The 23,886-nt window shown below is 38.4% G+C and overlaps 1 protein-coding gene across 1 annotated transcript in view; it reads left to right on the top strand.

The window, feature by feature from the left end:
• LOC136885635 (T-cell immunomodulatory protein) overlaps positions 1 to 23,886 on the top strand; it is a 328,519-nt gene that overhangs the window by 68,038 nt on the left and 236,595 nt on the right. The window contains exon 3 of the mRNA XM_068230710.1: positions 17,961 to 18,054. Within this exon, the coding sequence (XP_068086811.1) occupies positions 17,961 to 18,054 (94 nt within the window). The remainder of the gene's footprint in view (positions 1 to 17,960; positions 18,055 to 23,886) is intronic.

Below are 23,886 nucleotides of genomic sequence, written 5' to 3'. Positions count from 1 at the left end.
TTCATCATCATTTCATCCTCATCATGATGTGCAGGTCGCCTACGGGAGTCAAATCAAAAAGACCTGCACCTGGCAAGCCGAAGTCCTCGGACACATCCTGGCACCAAAAGCCATACGCCATTTCATTTTACCACTCTATCTTTGTCTAGCATTTGACTAAATGTTGTTACATCTAGCATTCTCAGAGTCCATCCTTGTACGACGTTAGGTTCCTAGTCTGTGTTCTTCTGTATCTGGAATGCTGCTTTTACTGGGAAGTGCTTTCTGATGTTAGCCCATGAGTTTGATTCCAGGATTGAGTGAGATTTTACAGTTATCTTGTCCTCACATTAAAAGATCAGGTCATTGGTACTGGTCCCATTGTATGCTATATAGGTGGGGTGATCTTCGTTAGCAACCTTGAAGCCCTCTTCTTCCATCATTTCAAGGAGAGCTCTGCTCTTGCAGTCTGGTTTGTCCAAGCGACAATTGAAATCGCTTGCAGTAATGGTTGGTATTGCAGAGTCTAAGTGTTCAAGGATCTTGACGATACATTCAATCACTTCTTTGACTTTAAATTGAGGGCAGAGTACCATGGGTAATTTGGAGGTTTTATCCATTGAAAGGAGAGTAAGTAATTTTTTTCATAACACCAATGATCCCTTTCATGTAACCAGGACAGTATCAGAACTCATATATTTATGGTGGACTAATGGTGTGATTTTTTCATGCTAATTGTGAGTATTCTCTAAGCCAACCAGATAAAAAAAATCTATAAAATTGGTCTTTTATTACGCTGTAATTAATTGCATTGGTCTTAATGTAAACAAAAACACTGCGCATAATTCCAACTACACTGTACAGTACTTTAGTGAACGATACAGTTCAGTACTATATAACTTTATTTACTAACTAGCTGTAGTGCCCAGCACTGTCTGGGTACTTTAGTTGAAAGTGTAATTTTAGGATTTGTATTGCAAAGTGAATTTTTGTAGATTTCTTTATTGTGATGTTGCTTGATATTTTACAAATACTTTGGTGGTTTTAGCATTGTAGTTTAATTTTATGTTTTAGTTCTAAATTATTTGGTTTCATGTTAAACTTTCTCCTTGTGGCAGTCCAGGTTGTCTGGAAAGTAGTTGATCCTTTATAATAAATTATAGAAATAAGTGATAACTGTGTGTATTTACGCATCATGCTATAGATATGATGCAGACTATTCAAACTGTCACCAATCAGCCTAGTGATCCTGAAAACTGTGGACTCAATACTACATGGTCATTTTGGACATTTTTCACCACCTCTTACCTCCCTCGCTGATGGAGGCTGAACTCAGATTTAAACAGCAGCCAGAGTGTCACAGTACATCTCAGTGACCCCAAAAGCTGTGGATTTGAACTAGTATCAGTCAGTTTGAATTATTTTTACATGTCTCCTCCTCCCCTAGGGGTGTCTTACCACCAATGTATCTTTTTCAAGATAGTAAGTCATAAGTGTACCAAGTTTGGTTGAGAGCTATGCTGGAACATATACATCAATAATCTTGATCATTTTGGACAGTTTCTTTTTTCACCCTTTCTCATCCCTCATGCTGGTGGAGGCTGAACTTGTATTTAAATATTTAAACAGCATTCAGAGTGTCTCTATACATCTCAGAAAGCCCAAAAACAGTGGATTCAATGCCAATATTGATTGTTTTCAATTATTTTTACATGACACCCACTCCTCATCCCTGACCCAAGGGGTGCTTGGGGTACTTTATATCTCACAGTATTTTCTCCAGGTAGTAAGTCATATGTGTGTCAAGTTTGGTTGAGAGCTATGCTGGAATGTACACACGTACATCCATAATCTCAGTCAATTTGGACATTATCTTTTTCGTCCCTTCTCAACCCTTCTGCCAATGGAGACTGAACTTGGATTTAAATGGCATTCGGAGCATCACTATACCTCTCAGCGACTCCAAAACCTATGGATTCTACACTAATATTGGTCGTTTTTGAATTTTTTAGTTTTACATGTCACCCCCTCCTCATCTCTGTTAATCAAAATATCAATCTACTCATCTACGTTTAGGGCTGTTGCCCAGGTGGCTGATTCGCTATCAGTTGTTTACCTAGTCTTCTAAATAAATCCAAAGAAGTTGGAAGTTTATCAGACATATTCCTAATCTCTAATTCCTCTAATATACAAATATTTGCCCCAATTTGTCCTCTTGATCTTCATATGATGGCCGTTTCTCTCTCTGCAATTTGCTTTACATTGCACCGACACAGATAGATCTTATGACGATGATGGGAAAGGTCTAGGAGCAGGAAGGAAATGACCATGGCCTTAATTAAGGTACAGCCCCAGCATCCATCTGGTGTGAAAATGGGAAACCACGGAATATCATCTTCAAGGCTGCTGACAGTGGGATTTGAACTCACCATCTCCCGAATGCAAGCTGACAGCTACTTTATAATGATCTTTTCTACCTTCATAATCCAAAAAAACTCCTTTCAAGCTTATTCGTCTACTAATGCCTTTTCTCTACTGACAGCTTGGAACATACCACTAAGTCGAGTTGTTTGTCCTTTAACCGCAAGTCTTTTCAGCCTAAAATTTGCTACAGTTTCTGATATACTACTCTTTTGTCGTACATCGCTTAGAAAAAAATCGTGCTGCTTTCCTTTGGATCTCTTTCAGTTCTTGAATCAAGCAATCCTGGTGAGGGTCCTAAAGTCAAATTGAGGTCTTACTAGTGACTTATATGCCCTCTCCTTTACATCCTTAACCTCTAAAACCCCTCAAAATCATATTTCATTTTCTGGATTCATGTCTACATCTTGGCCTCTATCCTCAAGAACTAAATCTTAAATTTCCTCTTTCTGCTTCCCCACATGCCATACGACAACCCATTCTTGCTTTATGCTGCCTGACTTCCATAAACCTCACTAAACTCATCCTCTTACAAGAAACTGCCCTAATGTACCACCACCTCACTATCTTCTCTCATTCATCAGAATTTCACTCCTCATCTCAATTGAAAAGAGCACCCTTTTCCACCATAATCCACAAGGCCAACCATAATCTTTTCCAGCACGCTACACAACATCTCCATATATTAAACACACTTTGTACACATGCTCTTAGAGCAGGCATCTTTCTCCCACACCTAGCATTTATACGATCTGTTCACCAGCCAACTCTGTTAAGCCCCACTCCATCTTGGGCGGATCTCTTCCCCTACATAAGCTAGCTACAGTAATTCCCAGTCTTTACAAACGTCTTCCACAACGGCCATTGAAACGACCATCAGCAAAAACTCAGGTCGATTCTTCAACCCATACTGTTCTGAATCTCTCGTCTCACACTCTCACTGATCATGAAACAACAGTCCAATCCAGGGGCCTCAGGTTCTGCCTCTAAGAAATTGCCCCATTTCAAATTCTGGCTGATACCCACTCCTTTGTAAGAAAACGCCACCGTCTCTTTCAATACAAAAACAGTTATTCATCTGATGATATCGAACCATCACTAACTCGCGTGAAGAGACTATGTAGTATTGAAATTTAATCCCTACCACCTAAACATCACCTTCAAATAGCATCTAATTTCCTCATAACCAGTCTATCGGATCCCAAATCTCCAGTCTCTCTTCCTACCCAGCACAACCTGATAAATCACTAATTCCATGCTGTGAAGGGACTACGAGATAACTCGGATATCATCTCCTTTCTGCCAACAAAGGATTGACCACAGTCATCATAAACCACCAAGATTATGACTGTGAGGCCCTACGTCAACTCTTCAACACTGCCACATATGTTCCCCTCAACTGTGACCTCACACAAGATCATATTCTGAACTTAGCCACTTACATCAGACTCCATGAGCCAGGGTTTATCTGAATTCTCTATCATTCCCCTTATCCCAAACCAACCTTGTACTCACAAGAACAGCATGCTTCCCAAGATACACAAAGCCAATGATCCAGGATGATGCCCGATTGTTTCCAGCCAAGGTTCTTTCTCTGAACCCATTTCATCATTGGTTGACCAGCATCTTCAACCCTTCGTATGTTCCTTGACTGTTACATTCATGATATTGATCATTTTCTTGAACGTTTTGCCACTCTTCCTAAAAACCTTCTCTGGTTTCTACTGATGTCACCTCACTTTACACCAGCATCCCTTGTGCAGACAGACTTAGGGCCATCGAATCCTTCTTGAACACATGGCAACCCAATGCTTTTTCACACACTTCTTTCCTCTACTTCACACAATACATCCTAACCCATAATTTTGTCTATTTCAAGAGGCAATTATTCTACCCGATTCATGGTACCTCTATGGTCACCACGATGGCCCCATCCTATGCCAACCTCTTCTTGGGAAAACTCAAGAATAATTTCCTTGCAACTGAGCCTCTCCAGTTCCTAGTTTGGTGGAGGTTTGCTGACAATATCTTTCTCTTGTGAAACCATGAAGCAAGCCTGCTTGACTCATTCCTGCAACTGAGCATGTAGCCGCGTGGTTTGGTTCACGTAGCTATCAGCTTGCATGGTTTCCCATTTTCACATCAGGCAAATGCTGGGGCTATATCTTAACTAAGTCCACAGTCGCTTCCTTCCTATTTCTAGCCTTTTCCTATCCCGTCATCATCATAAGATCTATCTGTAAATAAATAAAGTAAGATTGATAGATGTTCCTCCTTATCAATACAGTTTTACAATTTTATTGTATTGATTAAGAGGAACATCTACCAATCTTTCTTTCTTTCTTTACACCAACAATACGGAACATGAAACTTAAAAATTACAAAAATAAGACTTATCTGTGTTAATGCCACGTAAGGCAAATTGGAAGAAAAAGAATGTTAAAAAAAACCATACCTCTTTTGCCTCAACTCTAATTACAGTGTCCCTTTCACTGGGCATATCTCCCCCACATCTCTCACTTCCCTTGATGTTCACCACCACCTGCAGGTTGACAGAATCAGCACCTCTCTACACATCAAAACTACCAACCATCCACAGTATCTCCATTATAACAATTTTCACCATATGTCATGAAACGATCTCTACCATTCAGCCTTGCGTGCAGAGCAAACAGATTTGTTCACTCTCTAAAGCCCATGCTGACTACAGCAACAACAACAACAACAGCAACAGCAGCAACAAGAACAACAACAACAACAACCTGAGGAAGGCATTTACTGCTAGGGGTTACCCCACCCAGTTGGTTGACCTTTAGATCTCCTGGACAATGAAATCTGTCCCTAGACTCCGTAAGCAACCTAACTCTGTACAGTACCCTTCATAACCACATATCATCTTGGTCTACACAAAATTAATCACATTTTAAACCAAGCATTCTATATTCTTCATCCTTATCTTACATCCAAGATATTCTTCCAAAAAGCCCCATAGTCACATTCAGGCTCCCACCTAACTTCAAAAACATTCTCACAGACTATGAACCATACCAACCTCGACCTGCTTCTGGCTCTTTTCCATGTGAACACAGTCACTGTAAGACCTGCCATTTACATATACCAAGCACTACTCTTACCAGTAGCATCACCAACTAGTCTTTCCCCATAGTCATGATTACACTTTATCCAATATCATCTCCCAGCTTCAATGCAGACTATGCCCAGCTTTCTACATTGGCTTATCTAGCAATATACTACCTAAACGTGTGTGTGGCCATGCAGTACCTGAAAAACCCCTAGCATAGGTCTTCCTGTCCCCATTCACACCATGTACGAAGTACCATCAAAGCACGTTTCATTAATGTTTCACATTTAAAGTTTAAAATTTCATGATTGTTCCGTATTGAATAGAGAAATATACAATATTAAATAGAAGGAAGGATCCACCTTTTCAATATTCTGTTATTAATTAAGAATTTATTGCGGCTGAATGGCCATAATGGTACATATATGTCATACTCTTTTTAGAATTTGACCTACATAGTAATACAGCATATTACTCTGTTATTAAGTTGAACCAAATAGAAGTTACAACCTGTTCATTTGGGACCGGTTTCCATACATTTGAAGTGTCATCATCAGCCAATTAGCAAGGCATAGCAAAAATTAAATCATAAAGTTCTAAAAACACGTAACACAATGATCACAGTCAAAAGGAGTACATAGAATAATTAACACTATTTCGTGTTGAAGCAATTCCAGTTGATGTTCATAACACAATGATCACTGTCAAAAGAGTAAAAAAGAATAACACTATTTTGTGCTGAAACAATTCCAGTTGAAGTTCATAAGCAGGTCTTCTATAATCTTGTTGTGCTGCATTCACATATGAAGACGTTGTATTAAAGGTCAATAATGAGTTAAAGGACTTGTTCTAAGATGAAAACTTAAAGGATAACTCGTCATGAAACAGTTAAACTTGTCAAATATTTACCCCTCCAAATTTCCCACCCTCTCGCCTATAGAGTTGGTCATTAACTGATGCTCAGGTCTAGAGAAGCACTTAGCCTTAACGTTAGATAACTTGTTCTCTTGTCTGTCTGTCCCTCCCTGCTCCCCTCACTTCACACTGCATCTAACTGACCAAACACTGACCAGTATTATTCTGCCCTCCACTGATGAAGGCTGCAGCCAAAAATTTTGAGCCATGTTTTTCTTTTATGTGCACTCTTTCCACGCGGTCTCTGCTCTCCATCTGTTTCTTAGACTTACATATAAAGAGTTCAGTAACTATTACTTACAATCCTATTTGTGTGATTACCCCAATGAAGACATTTCCCCATGTTAACACCCAGGCACCCGCAGTGATCCCCATGAGGCAACTTCACCTCATCAACACAGCAATCAAAACCAAGAGGACTTCTCCGTTTGGTGAAACTTACAACCTGACTTCTCACCCCTACCGAGCGAGTTGGTCATGTGGTTAGGGGTGCGCAGTTGTGAGTTTGCATTTGGGAGTTAGTGGGTTCGAACCCTACTGTCGGCGGCCCTAAAGATGGTTTTCCATTGTTTCCCATTTTCAAACCAGGCAAATGCTGGGGCTGTACCTTAATTAAGGCCATGGTCGTTTCCCTCCCACTCCTAGCCCTTTCCTATACCATCATCACCATATGACCTATCTGTGTCCATGCGACGTAAAGCAACTTCTTAAAAAAAAAAATTTAAAAAATTTCTTGCGCCATTCACCATCGTCCATCTCACAACACTGTCAATGCCCTCCTGCAGTTGCTCACAACCCTGCATCCTACCCACTACTCTATACTGTATAACATCATCTGCAAAAATCCATATCTGAAATTCCAGTTTTTTTACTTGCATAAATGATATATGTACAAAAAACATAAAGGTCCGATAATACTGCCCTGCCAAACAACCCTCTTACTTGGAGAGATAATTCATCACCTACTCTAATTTTCTGTGTTTGATTTTCTAGAAATGTGCCAACGATTCAGTCAGTCTTTTGTCTAGTCCAGTCGGCCTCATTTTCGTTAGTAGTCTCCCGTGATTGACCCTATAAGAAGCCTCATATGGGTCAATAGTGATACAGTCCATTTACTTCCTGAATCTAAAATATCTCCAACTGTGAATCTCATTGGAATCCTACAAGTTGAACCTCACTGGAGTAACCTTTCCTAAACGCGAACTGCCTTCTATCAAACCAGCCAGTAATTTTGCAAATATATCTAACATAATCAGAAGGAATACCTTCCCAGAGCTTACATCCTATACATGTCAAGCTGACTAGCCTTGAACAGCAGGCAGAGAATACCATGGCTTAATTTTAACAACCCTTATTATTCTGGCATTAACAACATCCTTAGTCTAGTAGGTAATTAGAAAGTTATAGAACTATTCTTGCAGTTGTATTTTCCTTTGGATGTTTCAAGTTGTATTGGAAAAATATTGCATCCTTCTTGATATATTTTTCCAGTACAACTTCAAACCAAAAATATCCAATCATTAACCATTTTCATATACCTTACCTTTCCTCAACCCTTTTTCCAACCAAATTTTTTAAATTTTCATTCTATTTTATTATGAATACCTTTAAACCATTTATTATTTTCTATACATATAAATGATATGATGAACATGTGCAGAAGCCTACATTTATTTGACGAGAAGATACCACATTTCATGCAGCTACTTTTCACCTACGCGCTTTACATTCTTCTTGACAAGATTATTGCATTGATACCCTGCAGCAGCTCAAGAGTGAAGTTCTCATCTTTGGTGCATTTAATCTTAATGTTATATATTTAGTCATCTTGCGGTAATTTTATGAAATTTTCATCAAAGAACTTAGTAATATACAGGGTCTTTCATGAAGAATGAACCGATTTCATCAAGCTATATTTTCCCAACAGTCAGTAGTACAAGATTAAACCTAAGACACATGTGTTCAATATGACCTCCACCAGCAGCACGGACCACTTCAAGGTGATAGGACAATTCCACCCAAACACGTTGCAGCATATCACAATCCTCTGAGTTGATCACACGTGTTATCCACTCTTGAAGGTCATCCAGTGTAGTGGGTAGTGGCGGAACATAAACTTTGTCCTTAACGTATCCCGACTGGAAGAAGTCGCAAGGGGTGAGGTCTGGGGATCTGAGAGGACATGCGAGTAGAGCACGATCCGTAGCAGTGTGTCGACCAATCCACTGTTGAGGCACTGTTTCATTCAGAAATGCTCGCACTGGTAAGGTCCAATGGAATGGGGGTCCATTTTGTTGCAAAATGAAGTTGCATGAGTGTGTTTGCAGCAGAGGGAAGAGCCAGGTCCGTAACATTGCGAGATAGCTTCGTCCTGTGGCAACGTTGGTGTTGAAGAAGAAAGGGCCGTAAATCCTGACATTACTGACCGCACAGAAAACATTTACCGTGGGAGAATTCCATTCATGCTCGATTGTAGTATGTGGGTGTTCGGTTCCCCAAATTCGAACATTGTGACGATTGATACAGCCATTGATATGGAAGGTTGCTTCGTCACTGAAAATGAGGCACGAAAATGTGTCTTCATCATCATTTTCCATGTTCAGCATCGCAGCACAGAATTCCATCCATTGTCCCTTGTCAACATGTTTCACTGCCTGAACCAGCTGAAGTCTGTACAGTTTCATGTGAAGCGTCTTTCCAGGACACGCCAGATTCTGGTACTGCTCACCTGAAGCTGATGACAACCTTGAGATATGGCTTTCCGGGGGCTTCGAGTAAACGCCTCTTCGATTCTCCTCACATTTTCTTCTGACCGTGTAGTTTGCGGTCGACCAGGGTTTTTTCGTTTACACAAACACCCTGTTTCCTGGAACTGTTGGAACCACCGTCGAATGTTCTTGGGAGAGGGCCTGTATGTGTCGTCGTTAAATCTTCTACAGAACTTGCGTTGCACCGTGACCACAGACCCGGTCTGTGTAAACGCAATAATACAGAATGCTTTGTGCTGAGGTGTTGCCATTGTTAGACTCGCGCGGCAATGGAGTGAGCTCACTGCTGTGCAGGTTGAATGGAGTCAGGGGGATGGGAGGGGAGGAAGGCGCGGAGCACTCTACTGACTGCTAATAGAAATGTGAGGCCACACCCTTTGTAATGATATGCGAATCGTTTTGCTGCGTGGCTGGAGTACGGCGCAAGAAGCCTTCGAAATTGGTTTATTCTTTATGAAAGACCCTGCATATTTAGACATCGTGTGGTGATTTTACAAACTTTTTATCAATGAGCTCCATTATTTTAATATTTTATTTTGAATGGTCTCAAGTACCAATACTGCATTCGTGATCTTTCTTTCACATTTATTTATGTTAAAATCATTTCATACATCTATATGCTAATGTACTTTTAATCTTATTTAAGTGTTTGTGTGCTGATGATGGCTCCAGGAGCTGAAACATGTCCACTTTTGTTCCATAAATAATCCTTTTAGGTTATAAGATTGTGTATTGATTAGGTGGTTGAACTATATACATTTTTTTTCTCAAATGATCACCAGGACAAACAGGTCGGAACTCAAAATGAGGAGACAAAAACTAATGTAGAAATAAACTTAGGAATAAAGTACAGTAGATGACGAAGCTGCACACATACACAGTCTTCAGTCTTGGTGTCATTTGAGGTAAATGGAGGAGGAGGATAAGTTATCCACAAGAACAATGGACCCATCCACAAAGAGAACACAAAGCAGAAGGTGACCAGTGTTGTTATACCCAGGCTCTCTTTTAATGATGAGAGGTGTGAAGCCCCTAGGGGTGCTAGGGGTACCTTACACCCCATAGTATTTTTCTCCAGGTAGTAGGTCACATATTTATGAATATTTGGTTGAGAGCTATACTGGAACATACACACATCCTTAATCTCAGTCATTTTCAGCATTCTTTTTCACCCCTTCTCAACCCCCATTCCGAATGGGGCTGAACTTAGACTTAAACAGTATACAAAGTGCACTATACATCTCAGCAATCCCGAAAAACTATGCATTTGACACTAATATCGTTCATTTTTTATTAGGTGTACCCTTCTCTACCCTTTGATAGTAAGCCGTATGTTTGCCAAGTTTCGTTGAGAGCTGTGCTAGAACATACACATGTACATCCATAAACTTGGTCGATTTGGTCATTTAATTTTTCATCCCTTCTCACCTCCCATGGCGATGGGGACTGAACTTTGACTTACACAGCATCCACAGTGTCACAGTTCATCTCAGCGGCTCCAAAAACTGTAGATTCAACACTAATTTTGGTTGTTTTTGTATTATTTTTACTAGTCACCCCCCCCCCCACCTTCCCAGGGATATCTTACTCCCAAAATATCCTTTTCCAAATAGTTAGTCATATGTAAACCAAGTTTGGTCGAAAACTAGGCTGGAACAACACCAAGTGTATCCATAATCTCGGTCAATTTGGACATATTATTTTTCACCCCTTTTCATCCTCCATGGCAATGAGGGCTAGCCTTGGACTTAAATGACATCCTGCACATCACTATTCTTCTCAGAGACTTGTAAAACTATGGATTCAACAATAATATTGGTCATTTTCAATTATTTATACATGTCAGTTCCTCCCTACTCTCACTCCTAGAGAAAGAACCTGTATTTTTCTAGATTGATGCTTTCATGGCGCATAATAATAGAAAAGATAATATAGTTTTTGGGCTTTTGCTGTGCCAAGAAATCAAGGTGAAATTATTTATATTTTATAGAGACTTTGCTCTGCATCCTCAGAAGAAAATCTTGTCTGTTTTCTTGAGGATGTTTTCCCTAATTTGGGCTTTTGCTGTTTCAAGAAAACAAATGGAAATTCTTTTCAGAGACTTTGTTCCATGTCTTCAGAAGAAAATCTTATCTGTTTGTGAGGAAGTTTTCTCTAATTTGGGCTTTTGCTGTTTCAAGAGAACAAAGTGAAATTCTTTTCACAGTGTTTGCTCCATGTCTTCAGAAGAAAATCTTGTCTCTTCACGACAAAGATTTGTGTTATGTTGCTCACCACTTGCCTGCTCAGCTGGCTGATGGAGAATATTTTCACACTTTTATAAGGTCTTCTGTCACTGATCATTTCAAATTTCAATGTTCTACATTTTTGGCTATGAGCTAACAATCTGATGTCTACAAGCTGGTTTTTAATCAAGAGATTGACAATATTTATTAGGTGAAGCATATGTAACTCCAAATAGAATCTCATATTTACTGCATGTCTAAAATATATTATGGACATTTTTAATGTTCTAAGGACTACAAATGCAATTTTAACATATTGTCTTTCAGTTTACCGAGCGAGTTTGCCATGCGGTTAGGGGTGTGCAGCTGTGAGCTTGCATTCCGGAGATAGTGGGTTCGAACCGCACTGTCAGTAGCCCTGAAGATGGTTTTCTGTAATTTTCCATTTTTACATTTTGACTCATTTTTCGTTATGTTTTTTAAAAGAGAACATTTTAACACTCTATATTGTATATGAACCTTTTTATCACATAAAAATGTAAGAATCTGATGTAACCTTCATTTTGTCTCATATCATCCATTGTAGCTGAAGATAGCCCAAGGAGGCCAGAACGAGTCCTATTATGCAACGATTTTTACAATTAAAAAAAAAAATATATAAATGTAGTTGTATTGGCTAGGTGGACAATTATATTACCATTTTATGTTCCACTGTTTTTTGATATGGGAGGAAAATACTATTCCTGAGGACTGGAAGATGGGCATCATTGTACCTCTGTTCAAGAAAGGAAACCAACAAAAATGTACTAATTATCATGGTATTATACTAACTTACTGTATCTTGTCCTGAAAATATTGGAAAAAAATAATAGAGACCAGAATCAGAGATATTGTTGAACCAATTTTGGAAGAAGAGCAGTATGGTTTCAGACCAGGAAGGTCAACTACAGACCTTATATTTGCAATTAGGATGCTAATGGAAAAATACTGGGAGAAGAACAAGCCTTTATTTCTAATAATTTTGGACATTGAGAAAGCCTAAGAATTTGGCAATGCATGAATAAACTTCAAGTGCGAGACAGCCTCACAGACAAAGTGAAAATGCTGTATAGTGGGAAGAGAAGTAGTATTCAAGTAGGACGTGGTTTGTCTGACTGGTTTGAAACAAGAGAGGAGTGTAGCAGGGCAGTTCATTGTCACCACTTCTATTTATTATTGTGATGGATGTAGTAATGAAATCTATTAAAAGGAAAGAACATAGAGATATCAAAGTCTCACATTTGCAGGTGATGTGATTTGGAGTGACTCAGAAGAGGAATATGGTTTAAACATCAGTAAGATCAAGACAGTGGTGATGAAAGTGTATGGGGAAGGAGCAGAACCAATAGTCATGTTAAATGAAGCCCAACTGGACATCGTTCCAGTTTTCAAATACTTGGGTAGCGTTCTATCAAATGACAACCTAGCAAAACATGAAGTGAGCAATCGAATCAATAAGGCAACACAATTCTACCACAAGGTAAGACACCTGCTGTGGGATGAGCAAATGCCTATGAAAACAAAAATGACATTGTACAAGTCCTATTATACACCAATTCTTACATACAGTCTCAAAACTACAACACTGACCAATAGAGATAACTCCAATCTCCAGCCAGCTGAAATGAAATTCCTACGCACTATGATCCAGAAAACCAGGAAAGACTAGAAATGAGAAAATTAGAGAAGAAGTAGGAATAGATGATTCTCTCCTCCATAAGATTCAGATATCAAGACTGAAGTGGTTTGGTCACATGAAGAGGATGCCAGTTAAAAGAACTGCAAGGAAGGAATTTGACAGAAAAGTAGAAGGAAGACGAGCCGTGGGAAGGCCACGAAGGAAATGGATAGATTTAGTTAAGAACGATGTCATGATTGGGACAAGTTGGTGGAAGAGGAATGGTACAAGGACAGGATGAGATGGAGGAGGCTCATATACCACACCCGGGAAACTGGAGATGGTTTAGGATGATGATGATGGTTTTTTTTTGACACGGCAAAAGCCATGTTACAAGTAACAACTCTCATTATTGTTCCGTATAGAAGATGATGCTAGGCATAAAATCTCAAGGATAATTTAATAAATCTATTCAATGCTTTCCACGTTTAATGTACCTGACCAGATAAGTCTACACAAATTCATGTAGATTCAAACCACATTAAACGTGGAGAGTATTGAATAGGTGGTTTTATTAAATTATCTTTGAGATTTTATTCCTAAAAGCCATGTTATCATGTCTATGTATTTTTCTCTTTGACATAATGATTTTCTCTCACTTTGAAGATGAGTGCCTTTTTTTAATGTTTTAACATGAAGTGCAGTAGCTTATTATCTACTCCCATGCCCTTACAAGAAAAGAGCAGGTTACTCATAGTCAATGGTCAGTGATCTACAGCTAAGGTTTTAACACAAAGCAACTGAAGGTCGAAATCTTACAATAGAGATGTTTTCTAGCAGCCCTGAGTCTGTGTACAGCAGACAAGATGGTGAAAGTACAGTAATGTTAGGTTGATTGAAGGAATTATTGGATGGTGCATCAAAATCCATTGTCACCACTGTCTATGCATATTTACCATTTCTAGTGTTTCTGAGGAAATAGAATTAATGCTATACAGTGGTTTGCAATTTGAGGTTATGTGCCCTACAGTGCTTTTGGTTCCCGTCAAGCGAATGCTGAGCTCGAACCAAGAGCACCATAGTGAACAAAACTCCCACAAGTGTGGGCTCGTGCACACCTCTTACCTGCATTACATATCCATCCATAGCAACTCAGTCACACATGTCTCAGGGAAATTGGGTAAAGATAATAGAGGGCAAAATATGATTAAACAAGTGGATATGCAAGATAGCTGGGTAAGAACAACCAAAAGTAAATGAAAATACAGGAAACAATGCTGCATTCACAGTGAACATAAATGGATTTATTACAATTTAAAGAAAATATCCAAGTATTTACAATACGTTAAAATCTCAAATAAACTTTTATTTTTGTCATTAGTTTGTCGCAGATGCCTTCCATGTCCCTAGGTTATCGTACCGCCAAGCTGGAACAAGCATGAATCACGGAATAAGTCAAAAGTAACGAGAAAGGATCCCTATCTGTACCAAGGCACGTCAGAAGTGCCATCTCCTCAACATGAAAAATATAGTCTCACAGGACCTCGAACCCAAGGTCGTCTAACAACAAACAAAAATATACATAGCCTGGACTAAATGAAGATTCACAGTCCAGCATACATAGTCCCCAAGACTCGTCAATAAAATCACGGAAATTACAGCTACATCAGCAGGTAGTTAAATAAACAAGGAGCAAGACTAAAACAGAGCCATGCAGACAAAAAAGGCGATCCCCTGCTGGCTACACACGGTCGCGGCCGGGGAAGGCTCTCCAGGCTAACACTTGAGCTAGTGCAGACAGCAATATTTCTCTCCCTAGCCGGTGACGTAAAACTTGACTTCCTTAAACCCACAAAAAAACAAAACAGGATGTGTGTCGGCCCCACTGCCCTTGGGGAGCGCTCAGCTGATCAGATAACAGCATACCTGCCGCGTTCCTCAATTCACTTCAATAATCACATGACAGGCCATTCTTAGCGCCGAAATTATTCAATCACTATCATATCTCTGCCTCCATTGGGCGTATCCATAAATCACATTCTCTGATACCTGCCTCCACGGGCTCATCCATAAGTACACAATGACTCACATCCCTGGCGCTACTACAGCCAGACGAATGCGGAATATTCACCTTACAATGTTCATTATTTCTCTGTGCTCGGCATAACTATAACAAAGCGTGTGATCAGCTAGAGGTTGATGTAAAGATATCTCAAGCCATCGGTCACACACACCTATCCCCGTTAGCCCATGTGAGTCAAGGACTAAGTCAAGATCTCCTCAGAATTACGTACAATCCCAAATAAGTATAGGCTTCGCTGTACTAACTACAGTATCTGGTTAACAGACCTAGCAAACATGACCCAGACGGAACAGATACCGCAAAATAAAGAAATAAAAACATCAAAATTATACAAGTGGGAAAAATACAACCTACTGCCTATCCTACTATCCTGAGTTCGAGGTCTGTACATGATTACTCTAACCAAAGCGTTATTTACATCAGACAGCTATTGTTGTGGCTGACGGCCATCCTGAATCTACTTTCAATAATTTACATGCTTAGAACCAATTGGAGCGATCTAACCTGGACGTATCAATGGCATTGCAAGGCACCCCTCTGTGGGCTCCTCGATTTTACAGCATGATGACAATTGTCGTCGCCGGTATCACAGGTGTGCGGATTACTGGATCCATGATGGCTAATGAAGGCTTCTCCTGCAGCTTCCTCGAAGGTTGTGAGTTGTCTCCTTTGGCGTCGTGATGAGCACGCCTTCCTGGTGTCCCCACGTCGATGCTCTGGGTCTTCACAGCTCCCGTCTTTTTCAACTCGCCGTACTTCTTTCTTGTTCTCAGTGTGTTGTTGCTCCCGCTAGCCGGTGAAGGGAAAACTGTAAAGAGACGTGTTACAGAGGGTTCCAATTCGATGCCAGTTTCCACAAATTCCCACTCTCACACGCTTCTAAGTTTGGTTCTCTACTAGAGTTTAGTCAAGAATTCACTCATTCACATATGATGACAAGATCTTGTTGTCTTTTCATAGAAATGTTACTCTTAACTACCAGAAATAACCTGAGCTATTATTATTCTCCGTACTTCCTTTCTAACAAATGGTCCTCAAAGTCATATGAAGCTACTTTTTCCTTTGCTAGTTGTTTTACGTCGCACCGACACGGATAGGTCTTATGTCGACGATTATGAAGCTACTAGCTAGGCAGATAAATCATAGGCAGTACATCTTCTCACGATGGGCAAGCCATCACATGTATTATGAAAATTTTAACATAGTCATGCAGATTATTCACTTACTTATTTTCCCCACTAGATCATGCCTGGTGTTTACGGCTCGCAGCCCAGATGCTATTCTCGGAGTTAGCTCGTCGTCTTATCACGCAGTCCCAACAGCAAGACAGTCAAAGAATGAATCTCAAGCACTCTGCGGCTCTATATTTATAATGAGGCTGGCTTACCCACGCCAACGGGTTAGCGGCGATTTTCTCCCGCCCGCAGCACGATGCATACACACTCAATACGCGCCAAGTACTTCACTTACCGTATGCATTTCTAATTATAATCGTGTAGCGTATCAAAATTTGGCAAAAATTACAGAGGTTGCAATTTTCTCATCAAATCAAATGCATCTCTTCTGTCCTCACAGATATAAATTAATTTCTTTCTTTGCTCCAAATCCTTTGTTGGCACGCTACATAGGTGACGTGTTTGGCGTCCTCTGCCTACAGTTAAGAGCTTTGCTTGGGGTAGTAGATTTATCTTATGAGATTCTAGAAACTTCATAATTATATAGCTGCTTTCTTCCCACAAGAACTGCTCACACTCCACTTCTCTCATGTAATAAATTAGTATAAGAGTATTTTCTGTGTGGTCCCGAATATTCCAAATATCGCAGGCTAAAATTATGACTATAAGACAATGAACAGTATGGTTCAGTTATGAGCCAAACGCGGTCGTCTTCAAGGGGCTACATAAATAATAAAAATAATGTTATTGTATTTACGTCCCACTAACTACTTTTTGACAATTTTCAGAGACGCTGAGGGTGTTGGAATATTGTCCCGCATGAGTTCTTTTACGTGCCATTAAATCTACGGACACAAGGCTGTCGTATTTGAGCACCTTCAAATACAACGCGACTGAGCCAGGATTGAACCTGCCACATTGGGGTTAGAAGCCTAGCACTTCAACCCTCTGAGCCACTCAACCGGGCATTTTAAGTCTCAAATTAGTGGTCGTCAGGTCGGAAAAAAGGCCGGTCATCTTAAAGAGGGTGAAAATACATCAGCCTTATGAAAATATGATTCCATGCTGGATAAAGGTGATCAGGAATAGGGGTGGTTGGCTTAAAGAGGTGATCTTCTTGAAAAGTTTCACTGTACAGTATTTATTTTTTATTACTGGGGTGAGTTGGCCATGCGGTTGGGGCGTGCAGCTGTGGGCTTGCATCCGGGAGATAGTGGGTTCGAACCCCTCTGTCAGCAGCCCTGAAGATGGTTTTCCGTGTTTTCCCATTTTCACACCAGGCAAATGCTGGGGCTGTACCTTAATTAAGGCAAATTGTAAAAGATTGTATTTTGGACTAGAGGTCAGGTAAAAAATAAGCTCTTCCGTGGTTTTCCATTTTCACACCAGGCAAATGCTGGGGCTGTACCTTAATTAAGGCCACGGCCGCTTCCTTCCAACTCCTAGGCCTTTCCTATCCCATCGTCGCCATAAGACCTATCTGTGTCGGTGCGACGTAAAGCCCCTAGCAAAAAAAAAAATAAAAAAAATATAAAAAATAAGCTCATAACAGTGTTTCGCAGTGGAAAGGAAGCTGAGAATTGACAGTTATTTTTGTATTAATTTCAAGTACCGGTAAACTTATTTGTGAAACAATCTTTCCTTTGTTTTTACAGGAAGTATGTCCCAATCCTTCCTTCAGCAGTTCTGGTGTGTCTATTAGGAGAAGCATGGTTAAGCCATTTAGTGATATGCCCACTTCAGAGACTGGTAAGCTTAATTTTAATGAATGTGAACTTCTTTTGTAAATGTAGTTTTACTAGCTGTAGTACCCATTGTTGATGGGACAATCACTTAACAATGCATGACATTTTTGTCCAACCCTTATATTGTTCCTCAGATTCTGAGGCATATATGCGGACATGCCTCTACCTGTTAGCAGCTTGTTGATACCGCCTTGATCTCTGTGATCTTTACAGTTTCTTTTTTTATTTTTTATTAGTGATCTTGATTTGATCTCTTCCTTCCAGATTAATATTTAATATTAATATTAAAAAAAAAAATACTGACAGTGTATAAAACCTTTAATTACAAGTGATAAGCTTTAAGAGCTTCATTTCAAGTAATACTAATCCCGTATTGACTATAATCAATCAATGAATATTCAAGATAAACTTAAATATTATAATTAAACGGTCCGCCTATTCAATACAATATATAATTTATTATATCTATGTTTCGTCCCCTAAGGAACATCATCAGCTAATAATAAATTAACATTAATATATCAGAAATAAGGAGCCTCCGTGGCTCAGTCGGCAGCGTGTCGGCCTCTCACCGCTGGATACCGTGGTTCAACTCCTGGTGACTCCATGTAAGATTTGTGCTGGACAAAGCGGAGGCGGGACAGGTTTTTCTCCGGGTACTCCGGTTTTCCCTGTCATCTTTCATTCCAGCAACACTCTCCATTATCATTTCATAGCATTTATCACTCATTAATAAATCACCTTGGGAGTGGCAACCCCATTGTAATAACAGCCTATATATGTTTCATTCATTCCATCCCTGACCCGCTCAATGACTGGAAAACAGGTTGTAGGTTTTCATTTCATTTTCATATCAGAAATAAATATTAACATTGGAAAGACACCTTAAAATTTTTGACATTTAAAATAAGATCTTCGAAATTTTGTTAAAATTGTAAGTCATAAGACAGATAAAACAGTTAAATTGTCCATATTTCTCTTGTTGATGTTCTTGGAAAATACCAGTTTTGCTTATAAAATCTTAAAATATCATTTGTTGTAAATAGCACACTTGATTTGTATCTCTTGGTAAAAGATTTGTTGAAAATTAATAAGCATTCCTTAGATGGTATAATAAAATTTAAATGCTTCAGAATTTAAAGTCAGATCGGGGCCGTGATGGTAAAGTTCTGTGTGGTAATGGCTATAATTTTATCTGAAATAAAAATATTATTAATTACAGGACTAGCCCAACATATAAAATTTCACAATATGTACATACATTTCTTCAAACACATTTCAAATTTCACAACAATAAATCTTTAAAGAACTCTATCGAATTCTGTAACACTACCAAAAATTTAGAATTAAATTCCAGTCACACAATACACTCATATGATATTAAAAATATGTATCCTAGTATTCCAATAAAAGAAACCATCAACATTATTAAAGAGAATTTGATCCAATTTAGCCACTTGAGCCAACAAGAAATAAGTTAATTTTTAATAGTCCTAGATTTTGTCTTAAACAATAACTATTTTATGTTTAACAACAAAATCTACCAACAAAAAGGTCTTCCGATGGGTGCCCCAGCATCAGGCATCCTAGTCGAAATTTATATTTATCACATGGAAAAAACTAAAATTATCGACAAACTTGATGGTTTGTACCATTGGTCTAGATTTGTAGATGACACCTTTGTACTACTAGATGAAAGAATAACTAATGGCCAGACATTTTTAAACCAACTTAACTCCCTTGATCCATATATCAAATTCACACTTGCCTCTGAAGTAAATAACACTTTAAATTATTTAGACTTGAAAATTACTAGAAATAATCAAAACCTTTCCTTTAACATCTTCAGAAAACCAACGCAGAGTGCCAACATGATCAAAAATGATTCTTTACACCCGGGAGCTCATAAAAGAGCCAGCTTCTTTAGTATGATTTACAGAGCTTTTAATATTCCGCTTTCAACCCAGGATTTAAAAAAAGAAATTAATACTATATACCATTTAGCATACAAGAATGGCTGTAATAAAGAGTTTGTAAACAGGATTATAAATAAAGTAAAAAATAAGCCTAAGACTACGTTAATACAAGAACAAAAAGAAAAAGAGGATAAGAAATTTGCCGTATTTACATATAATAGCAGTAAAATATATAGTATTACGAATCTATTCAAAAAACGTAATTTAAGAATCGTTTTTAGGACTAACAACACAAACTCGAAATTATTTTATAACACTCATATCGTTACTAATAATAATAAATTCCAAAATTCGGGTGTTTATAAACTGAAATGTGCTAGTTGTTTAAAAGGTTACACAGGACAAACAGGTAGGAACTTCATTATAAGATATCAGGAACACATCAGAGCCAAGAAATACAACAGATACTCGGCCATGAGCGAACACATGACCGAATCCAATCACATGTTTACAAACATAGATAATGACCTTAAAATACTGAAAACCGTAAATAAAGGCCATTTATTAAACATATATGAGGAAATCTACATTTATCTGGACCAGAGAAACAATCCAACAAATAATATCAATGAGCTTTCTGAGAAGTATAACATTTGATATGAAGAACTATTAAAAGTGAAAGTTAGGAAGAAACGTCAGACTCTAACACGTCACACGCTCAGTGACGCTCAGGTTGTTCAACTTAGGACACATTCTCCTACTTCCCCTCCACACTCTCCGCTCAGCGTAGCAACTACCAGTACTTGTTTCAAGGCAGATGCACACTTACCTCGGTAGAAGTGAGTCCTTCTCCGCACATCGGGGCTAATAATAAGGAGTAAGAGAATACGATTTTATTACATTATGTTATATTTATTTCATCTTCCTTTTCATGTTACTTACACTTATTTTATTTTTTATTTTTTCATTTTATTTCAGATAAAATTATATCCATTACCACACAGAACTTTATCATCACGGCCCCGATCTGACTTTAAATTCTGAAGCATTTAAATTTTATTATACCATCTAAGGAATGCTTATTAATTTTCAACAAATCTTTTACCAAGAGATACAAATCAAGTGTGCTATTTACAACAAATGATATTTTAAGATTTTATAAGCAAAACTGGTATTTTCCAAGAACATCAACGAGACAAATATGGACAATTTAACTGTTTTATCTGTCTTATGACTTACAATTTTAACAAAATTTCGAAGATCTTATTTTAAATGTCAAAAATTTTAAGGTGTCTTTCCAATTTTAATATTTATTTCTGATATATAAATTTTAATTTATTATTTGCTGATGATGTCCCTTAGGGGATGAAACATGTACTAGATATAATAAATTATATATTGTATTGAATAGGCAGACCGCTTAATTATAATATTTAAGTTTATCTTGAATATTCATTATTTAAAACCTTTAAAACGTTGCCAGAACGATCTCCATAGCAACTCTCTTTATAGTGTAGCGTAATGACCACAAAGGGAAATGGAAAAAGCTGTATTCATATATCAGGAATCAAAAAGGAAAAGGAATCCAAATTCCTACAATGGTGGGAGAAGGGGGTGAACACTACTTAACAGATACTGAGAAAGCAAACCTCTTTAGTAGGGAATTTAGAGATTCAGTAGATGATTATCAGGAGTTGAAAACCAAAACAGAAGTTACAGAGGGACAGACACAGAGGGAAACAAGAAGAAGCTTCTCGTTTACAAATGAAGATATTTTCAGAGAAATCCAACTGCTTCAGCAAGGAAAAGCAGCAGGAAGTGATCAAATTACTGGGGAGGTGATAAAGACAATGGGGTGGTACATAGTGCCTTATTTAAGATTTCTCTTTGACTATGTCATAAATAATAGTGTAATACCAAAGGAATGGAAGGAATCTATAATAATACCAATTTATAAAGGAAAGGGTGATAAGAGGAAACCAGAGAACTACAGACCAATCAGCCTGACCAGTATAGTTTGTAAAATACTGGAGAGTTTAATATCAAAGTACATCAGAGGGATATGTGATGATAAAAATTGGTTCATGAGGAGCCAGTATGGATTTAGAAAGAAATATTCTTGTGAGGCACAACTGGTGGGATTTCAGCAGGACATATCAGATCAGTTAGATTCAGGAGGCCAGTTAGATTGCATAGCCATAGATCTTTCCAAAGCCTTTGATAGAGTGGAACATGGAATATTATTAAAGAAATTGGAGGGAATACGATTGGACGTAAGGGTTACACGTTGGGTAAAAACATTTCTAAATTCAAGGGTTCAGAAAGTCAAAGTAGGAATTAACGTATCGCAGGAAGAGAAAGTTTGGAAGGGAATTGCACAGGGTAGTATAATCGGTCCGTTAATATACGTAAATGATTTAGGGAACAATATATCATCAAAAATAAGATTGTATGCAGATGACATAATTGTTTATAGGGAAATAAACAACATTGAGGATTGTTCAGAATTACAAAGGGACCTTGAGAGTATCCAACAATGGGTTGAAGAGAATATGAAGGTTAATGGAGGCAAATCAACTGTTAAAACATTTACAAACAGGAGTTTTAAAACTGAATTTGAATATACTTTGGATGGGGTAGTTATCCCAAAAGATGGCAAGTGCAAATACTTAGGTGTAAGATTTGAAAGTAATTTGCACTGGAAGGGTCATGTGGATGACATTGTTGGGAAAGCATACAGATCGTTACATGTCATAATGAGGCTACTTAAAGGATGCAACAAAGAATTAAAAGAGAAAAGTTACTTAACTATGGTTCGTCCATTATTGGAATATGCAAGCAGTGTTTGGGATCCTCACCAAGAATACCTAATAAAAGAAATAGATAGTGTGCAGAGGAAAGCAGCAAGATTTGTAACAGGGGATTTCAGGAGAAAGAGTAGTGTGTCAGAAATGTTAAAGAAACTAGGGTGGGAAACTTTAAGCAAGAGAAGGGAGAAAACTAGACTTATAGGTTTATATAGAGCCTATACAGGAGAAGCAGCATGGGGAGATATCCATGAGAGGCTTCAGTTGGAAAATAATTATATCGGCAGGACTGACCACAAATATAAAATTAGAAGGAATTTTAGCAGAAGCGATTGGGGTAAATTTTCATTCATTGGGAAGGGTGTGAAGGAGTGGAACAGTTTACCAGGGGTAGTGTTTGATCCTTTTCCAAAATCTGTACAGATATTCAAGAAGAGAATAAACAGCAACAGAGAAAATAAATGAAATGTTAGAGGGCATTCGACCAGTGCAGGTTAATGTAAATAAAAAATGTGTGTGAATAAATTAATTCCATCCCCTGGTCTAAGGAGTTTGGACAGCCAAAGTAGGGGACTGCCTGTAGGGGTGAAGTACAGTGAGGACTTCGAGGGCCCTGGGACCTCTACGGTAGCTGTGAAGGCCCTTCAGGAACTCTGAAAAGTGGTGGTAAAAGGGGCTCTGGTTAAGACGCAGCAGGTCGTTATGCTACTTAGGTTCCAGAATGGGTAAAGAAAATAAAAAGTAAATAAACGCAATGTAAATTTTAATCTTATACCAGTTGTACAGTATCATTTGAAGTAATTCCACGTACTGTATATCAGATGACTGTATTTGCTTAACTGCGGTGATCGGACGAGAACCGGTGTATTCAACATGGTATGGCCGTTGGCCAGATGACTGTATTTGTAAGTAGTACAGGAAATATAAGTAGAATTTTGTAAACAAGGTAAATTTATTAAAGAAGAGCTGTGTGTTTAATAGAAAAAATTGTTAGCGTAAATTATATAATATTGTATTATAGGAAAATTTTATTCTCTTGTTAATTTAATACTTAGTGCTTGACAATAATGTATTTTAGTGTACCATTTGCCACCGAGGTAAACACCTCATTTG

This window comes from Anabrus simplex, chromosome 1, assembly GCF_040414725.1.
Source record: "Anabrus simplex isolate iqAnaSimp1 chromosome 1, ASM4041472v1, whole genome shotgun sequence".
Classification (NCBI taxonomy): Eukaryota; Metazoa; Arthropoda; class Insecta; order Orthoptera; family Tettigoniidae; genus Anabrus; species Anabrus simplex.
The sequence above is the reverse complement of the archived record's forward strand: the minus strand, read 5'-3'. Positions and strand labels throughout refer to the sequence as shown.